This window comes from Stegodyphus dumicola, chromosome 1 (assembly GCF_044657685.1).
Source record: "Stegodyphus dumicola isolate Sdum_Otavi_A_Nest chromosome 1, ASM4465768v1".
NCBI classification, from domain to species: domain Eukaryota; kingdom Metazoa; phylum Arthropoda; class Arachnida; order Araneae; family Eresidae; genus Stegodyphus; species Stegodyphus dumicola.
This window is the reverse complement of record NC_140768.1, coordinates 275908229-275916517: the sequence shown is the minus strand read 5'-3', so window position 1 is coordinate 275916517 and position 8289 is coordinate 275908229. Positions and strand designations below refer to the sequence as shown.

Genomic DNA, 8289 nt, shown 5'->3' with positions numbered 1-8289 from the left:
TCCGTACTGGTGGATTCCTTACTGTGCTAATTATGAGGGATGCCCGATTGTTAAAATTAGAGCTACATCAGTTATATAATTTCCAGAAACATAATGTTATCAAAATATTCCGTGGTCAAATGTAATCACATTCAGCGGCACCTACTGTATTGAGCTTTTTAAACGCCAAAAAGTAAACATTGGCGACAAAATTTTGGCGCGAATTTTTGGTAACCCGCTTGTTTGAATCGTGCAATTCGAACCAGCAGATGTCGACGAAACGCACCCGAAGAATTTTAACCATTCCTGTCAAAGTTTGTTTTGAAATCTGCGGTGCTGATCTCCGCGCGCAGTTCATTCGAAAATGTGATCGCGTGAACCTTAAGTTTTGATTTTTATCAACCTGCAGTATGGGTACTGAAGGTCGCGTTTCTTGGATTACACGTTGATTTCTCAGGTGTTCTTTTTTGGAGGAGATTTTTCACTGTTTTCATCGGCGATGCTGTATTTCGCGGCGTCCGTTGTTTTCAGCTTGTGGTCTTCAGGTAAGTTTCAGGTCATTGCTACTGAGTTTTATTTTCTGAATCATTGGTTAACGTTGTAGAATGAAACAGTTGAAGCAGACCATTTTAGAAGTCAAGGGGGATTGTTTAGCGAACATTAAGTAAATATATGAATAATTTGAAGTAAAATAAAATTAGTTATGTTTTAATTGAAAGAGGGAGAAAAACTCGCAATAATACTTCTGTTAAATTTTGTAATAATAGCTCAATTATGTTTTTATAAATTGTTATTAAGTAACCGGATATATACGGCACTGAATGTGTCTAAAAGAATAAGTATTATCTATTAGATACTGTGTAATTACGTTAAGGAGATATATTATTAAAAATAATTATTTTGCTGACGAGAATATGTGATATATTGAGTTAAAAAGCATCTATTATTTTCTCATTTATACTAAATAGCGTAATTGCTTATAAATAGTTACTGCTAGGCCAGGGATGTCAAACTCATTGGTACACTTGGGCCAAACAAATAAGGTTTAACTTTAGGCGGGCCGCAAAAAAAAAAAAAAAAAAAAAAAAATCAGTATTCATAGAAACGTAGATTTATTTCGAATAATACAATAATAAACATATATATATATATTTATATAGAAAAGAACATGAAAAATTTAATGTTTACGTCCTGATACTTGACATCTCTTCTCTGCTATTATCTTTCCTATTTCGGGAGAAATTTTGTTTGCAGTGATAACTTTAACTTCAACGCTAACCCAAGGTGAGCATCATTAATACGGTTTCTAATGGGAGACTTATTACCTTTCATGACTGAAAATAACTGCTCGCACCGATAAGTGCTACCAAACATGGAAATAATTTCATATGCGAATTTTCGAGTATTTTCAAACCTGTCTGGTAAATATTTGTAAAATTCAGGCACGCCCACTTCAATGAATTTTGCTTTCAAATTTGAGTTGCATTGAATCTCGATCACCTCCATTTACATATGGCTGGGTACTGAGTCAATACTTATTGAGAAAAATCGAAGAAAACAACAACAAAAAAAAAAAAAAAAAAAAATGTCTTCGAGGGAACTAAAATCATTAAACCTCGTTTCAAATTCAATTGTTAAATTTGCAATTTTTTCTTTTATTTTTGATACGAACAAGTATCATCTAAACTTGATTTGTTCATGCTGCACGTCGGGAAATGTGTCAAATCTTCATTTCTAAGTTGTTTTTCACAGAGAACTAGTTGACATTTGAATGCTTTAATTATGTCAAACATGTTCGTAATGATATGATCTTTTCCTTGAAACGATAAATTTAAATCGGTCAAGTGTTTGGTTATATCAACCAAGAAAGATAAATCTTGTATCCATATTGGATCGTAAAACAAACTTACGTCTTGATTTTTCGTTTTTAAAAACTGACATTATTTCGTTCTTTCAAATTCCAGAATTGTTTGAGAATCTTGGAGCAAGATAACCAACGTACCTCGGTATAGTAGGAGAACTCGAATATTCACTATCTAACTCACTTAAGAAAGCAGTGAATTGACGCTGATTTAAACCTCGAGATCTTATAAAATTTATAACTTTTTTTATATATGACAAAACATTCTCCATATTTATTACTTTCGTGCATATAACTTCTCGATGTATAATACAATGCATATGATGAATGTTTGAACCGTGAATTTCACTAAGTTTTTTTCTTAGTAATGCTACGAAGCCCTTGTTTTTCCCGGTCATTGATGGAGTGCCATCTGTAGCTACAGAATTTAATTTTGCCAAAGGTAGATTGTATTTCTGCAGAAGTCCCAAAACACAAGTAAATATATCTTCTCCTGTGGTAGTACCAGGCATCGGTATTAGTTCCAGTAATTCCTAAAAAATGTTAAAATTCGTGTCGCAAGAACGAAGAAACACTGCTAATTGAGCTTTGCCACTAATGTCACTTAAATTCGCGGCTAAATCAGTAACTCTTTCCGCAACTGTATTTCGAGACAATGAAATTGATTGAAAAGCCTTCACATTTCTAGGAGAAACAATTTCTCCAGCTTTCATTAGGCATTCCTTGATGAAATCACCGTCAGTAAAAGGCTTCGAATGTTTAGCTATCAACTCGGACAAGACGTAGCTTGCATGTACCGCCACTTCACTTTCTTGCAATACTTTACTAAACATGGACTGTTGCTTTTTCACTCCTAACTTGAGCTCTTTCAACTTTTCTTCTCTCATTAATCCTTCGTAATTGTTATATTTCGATTTGTGTTGTTTGTAATGACATTTAATATTATATAACTTTGGTACATCAATAGTATTATTACATATCAAGCAGATTATTTTATCTTTTATTTCACAGCAAAAATATTCTAATTCCCATTTTACTTGGAATATTCTATGTTCGTCAGCGATTTTTCGTTTAATTTTACTACCACTTGGTTTTGATATAGACATACTGAATACAAAGGGCTGGAATAAACACGGTTAACGTTAAAAAGTTAACAAAAATCTATTCTTTCCACAAGAGATAAATCAAAATGCTGAAATATTTCTACAAAAATATTCTAACAATATCACAAAATGTCAAACGTTTAGCAAAAATCAATTCAAAACAGAGAAACTAATTCTATCTCACAGCGAAATCGCTACAAATCAATCACAGCATTAAGTAAACAAACAGTTCGCTAGAACTACAGCTACTACTGAGATGAGTTGTTTGTTCTCGGCTTTTATAAGCTTTATAATTAATTTCTCGAATATTCTGGAAACATCTATAAATATCTCGATTTTTGTGGATGGCAACAGCAATTACGAGATATTTATTTATTAGGTATTAAATGCACGCGCTGTTCTATTTTTAACCTTCCAACGCAGCTGTCTTTTCAAAAATCGTCTGCGTTGCTAAGGCAACATGAAGCAAATCTAATTACAATTCTAAATTTAAAAAAAAAAAAAAAAACACTAAATAAATAAATAAATAACCATGAAATCCGTAACAATATGAATTAAGTAATAATTAATAATAAAGCAAAGTGCATGCACATGCATGCACCAATATATCGTACAAAACTATGATTGGAAAACTGAGACCATGAGTTCGGCCACGTTCGGCTATCAGGGGATGCGTACAAGTTCTGAGTGCACGTGTCCCCCAAAAGCCGAAGGTAGCTGAACGCAAGCTACTCACACGCATTTGTAATTTAAGTAGTGTGTGTGTCAGCTCACTGTGAGTAATCTAACAACACTGAATAAATTATCGTTAATTACTTAGCAGTAAACATTTCATTTTTTTCTTCGTCGATATGTTATTTTATTATTATATATTATTATTTGCCGATATATTGGCCGGGCCGCAAAAATATTTGTTGTGGGCCGCATGCGTCCCGCGGACCGCGAGTTTGACATCCTTGTGCAAACGATTATTCTGTGTGGTCTATGTAATATTTGCCATTAAAAAGTTTTAATTGCGAAAAAATTGCAGATATTCAATAAAAATGATCTATTGGTTACATTATAAACTTCATGAATTTAACATATTATAAATTACTTGAGCTCGAGTTGTTACTAAATATAAAAACATTATTATGAATAATTATGGCGTTCAATTCATTCATTAAAAAACGCATAGTTTAAAAAATTAAATATTTTATACCACGTGAAATGGTAAATCCTCTGAGAACTAGGAATTTGCTAGGCTGCGTAAATGATCTATGCCCTGCTAGCGTAACATAACTTAATGATACCATTTTAATGGGAAATGTAAACTGTAGATATAGATGCTGCTAACTTCAGAATTATCACTACATAAAACTGTAAACATTATGTACTGATACATTATATAATATAGTAAATATTTTATTATAAATATTTATAGATGAAGAAACACATTTATTAAGAACACAATACATCTTAAGACATTATACATTAAGAAAATACAATTATAGCTTATGAAACAGTTATTAAGAAACACATTTAAAATTAGGTAAATGAGCAGCTCTCATGTGGCGTAGATTTCGAATGAAACTATCGATTTTGATGTCAAGCCCTCTAGTTTATAAGTCCCTCTTCTTGAAGAGCAAAAAACCTTTTGCCTTTTATTCTATGTAAAACTCATATTGCTTTTTTGCCCAGTTATAAATATGTTTCTTAATAATTTATATAAATATTATTTACTGTACTGCAATTCACACGTTCTGCAATTGACAAAAAAACAGTACTACAATTGACTAATTTAAACATGCACACTGTTAAACTAAAATAGCAGAAACATTATGCTTAAAAAAGTCCCCCTCCCCCTGTTGATTATGCAATAAACGTTAAAAGTAGCCAGTTTCGACAAAGCTGTTATTTCGGAACTTCGTCAATCCCAAATAAATGCAAAATATAGACTAGAATGATGCTAAGAACGTAAACCATGGCATGCTGATCAATAGAAAACAAACACTATTTTATGAAAACGTTATCCTTCGCAATTATCCTCGTCTGAGGATGATTTTATGTTTGAACATCAGCAGAAGCTGTAGTAACATTTGTATTGTGGCTTATCTCACTTGTCTGACAGTCTCATCAGAACAAGCCCACGAAATTCATCGTTGCAAGGAGCAAGATTGCGTCTGTTATTGGTAAGAGACCTTGAGCTCCATATAGGTGACAGTCACTTACTTCCACCTCAAATTTTGATGGAGAGCATCTCTGGAGGACGGGTCCGAGGGTCTTCCATCCTTCTTCCCCTGTCACCAACCCCTCGAGAGGACTTTCGGCTCGCCATGTATTTAGATTGCCCCCCATGCCGCAAAGACACTATACATTTACAACCATCCATGCTTTCTCCGGGATTCGAACTCGTGCCCTTCAGTACCGCAATAGGCTTCCCTAATTAGTATACCGCCTGGGCGGCTCTCAGCGGAAACTTATGATTTAGATCCTTCAGTAAAACATGGTGGTATTTCAGTTGTGCTTTGGGTAGTTACTGCGGTTTTCAGTAAATCCAGTTATTACGTTACAAGGAAGAATAAATAATGGTGACTATGTAGATAATTTAAGCGACTATGCCAATCCAATGGCGCAACTCCACATTTCAAGATCATAGTGGCTGCAAAGTCATATTATTCAGTCACGGTTTGAAAAGCCTGGAAGGTGAAGTTATTCATCCTCTTCTCATAATCACTATACTATACTTAAATGTAATTGAACCACTCTGGTCTGTATTGGAAAATATAAGGACATCCTCTTTGTTTCCACCACCATTTTTTAAGAAATTAAAATAGTAGCTGATTGAAGAATGCTAAAAAATGTACTTTACTCAGAACTTGTATTCTTTCATTCCAAGAACAATTAAGGCAGCTTTGGCTGCTAGTACCACTCTACTTCATCTCCTGTACACCTGTACTTTATCTCCTGTCCTAACCATGTAATGCCATTAATTTAGTTTGGCGGAAAAGGTTAAATAAAGTGACCATATCTCCTGTACACGACTGTTCACTTTTTTAGGTGTCCCAGTTATTTAAGTTAGCTCCTGTCTGTGTTCCCCCAAGCGAGTGACGATTATGTCGAATTCTACATTAACGAGCTATGAAAGTTCCTTTCCATATTTGATTGTTCCTTTTATTAATTTAACTAAACTGTTTTAAAAATATGATTTTTCAAAAATTTTGATATTTTATTAAAAACATCAAACCAATACTGACGCCTGTACAGTGTTCTTCAATGCATTTTTTTTTTTTTTTTTTTTTTTTGTAATTTGACAAAATTGCCAGATTTAAAACAAATTTATCGCTGTAGATCAGCGAAAAGAATCACACATCTTCAAGTTAATCGATTAACCTCTTAAAGGGAGAAATAGTTCATCGTTTCACTATTTTTTGTTAACTGATTATCATGCAATCGAATTCATATTATGTGGGGTCTCCTGTGTATTCCTTTTCTCCATATTTATTAAATATGTTTGCAAAATTGTAATAGAATATATCATATTCTTTACTATGTTTAATACTACTGATATTTATAGAAACAGCAAAATCTTTGCGTACACAGTTATCTTTATACAAGTACTTGTACATAAAAGTAACTGAAATTGTTACTATTCATAATTTTCTTTCTCATTCCTGTCAGAAATGCATTGGTTATATCCTTTCGTCTTAGCTCAGAATTAATAGTTATCAGCAGCTTTTAGTGTACCTGAGCTGGTATCTTCATCCTCAGTACACTGACTACCAATAAGTATTTGGACACCTATGCAAATGACGATATCTGCGGTGCCAAGGTACGCCACGGACTCCGCCGGTATATATCGTGTAGGAAACAGCATCAGCTTTAGTCGCATGCAAGATGCCTCGCAGTTCGGAGCTCTCTAATTTCGAGAAAGGTATAATTATCGGGTATCACAAATGTGGCCGATCCTTAAGGGACATATCTAGCGATCTGAAGTACCCAATATCGACAGTGGCCTATGTGATTAAGAAGTGGAAGGTGAGGGGTGATTGTCGGAATGTGTCTCTAGTCGGCAGACCAACGAAACTGGGGGATAGAGACCAACGAGTGTTGTTCAGAGAAATTCGAAAGAACCGCACCCAACCGATAGCCCTCATCCGCGAGGAGTTTCAACAGGCATCCGGGAGTATTGTTTCAATGAATACCATCCGTAAGGAAGCACATCTGCTTGGTTTTCATGGTCGTGCTGCTGCCCATAAGCCTTTGATCACAAAGTCCAACCGCGCTGCTCGTTTAATGTGCTGCAAAGCACATCGAAATTGGACCGTAGATCAGTGGAAACGGGTTCTTTGGAGTGACGAATCAAGGTTCACCCTTTACCGTTCGAATGGCAGGGTCTGGTTTGGCGTCTACCTGGAGAACGTCTCCTGCCAGAATGCATTGTGCCAACAGTCAAGTTCGGCGAAGGTGGAATTATGGTCTGGGGGTGTTTCTCCTGGTATGGGCTGGAACCCTTGGTCCCCATTCATGGTAAGCTGAACTCCGATGCCTACTGCACTATTTTGGATGACAATGTGCTTCCTACGTTGTGGCAGTTTTACGGGTTAGACCCCTGTTACTTTCAGGACGACAATGCCAGTTGTCATGTTTCGATGTTAACCAAGGCTTGGTATGGTGCCAATGGATTTCATCGAATGGACTGGCCTGCCCAGAGTCCAGACCTGAACCCTATCGAGAACCTCTGGGACGAGTTTCATCGCCGAATTCAGGGGTGCACTACCCGTGCAAAATCGGTGAAGGAACATCTATGTCTTCTCCAAGCCGAGTGGAAGAAAATACCACTAGCTGTCATACAAAGACTTGTGGAAAGTATGCCCCGGAGGGTCCACGCCGTAATTACCTCTCGTGGAGGTACTACTAACTATTGATTTTGAATAAAGTTAGTTTTTCTTTTCTATCACCAGGTGTCCAAATACTTATTGGTAGTAAGTGTATTCACTCGTCTAAGAAGAGGAATTTTATTTGCTAGAGCGTCTGAAATGTCATTGTCGAATTGAGTTTTTGTTAGCCGTGCAATGAAATGAAAAGTTACTTTATATATTTTACTGTTTTGCTTTAAAATTTCTGTAGGAAATATTACCACAAAGAGATGTGAAATAAAATTTTAATATGGAATGTTGTATTTAGAATGTTAAATAAAACTTAGCTATCACTTATAGAAAATAATTTGTACAAAAGCACTATTCAATATAAAATACCATATCTGCCAGTTGATTTCTTTCAGAATATTGAATTTATTTCAATTTAAGAATGATGGAAAATCGATACTTTCCCCTTCTTTTGTTACAAATTTTTCTTTAAAACGGT

General features: G+C 35.1%; 1 protein-coding gene across 1 annotated transcript in view; it reads left to right on the top strand.

Annotated features, from left to right (window-relative positions):
* Positions 1 to 247: 247 nt before the first annotated feature.
* LOC118182383 (tyrosine kinase receptor Cad96Ca-like) overlaps positions 248 to 8289 on the top strand; it is a 97162-nt gene continuing 89120 nt past the window's right edge. The window contains exon 1 of the mRNA XM_085807209.1: positions 248 to 524. Coding sequence (XP_085663335.1) covers positions 479 to 524 — 46 coding nt within the window. The 5' untranslated portion in view covers positions 248 to 478. The remainder of the gene's footprint in view (positions 525 to 8289) is intronic.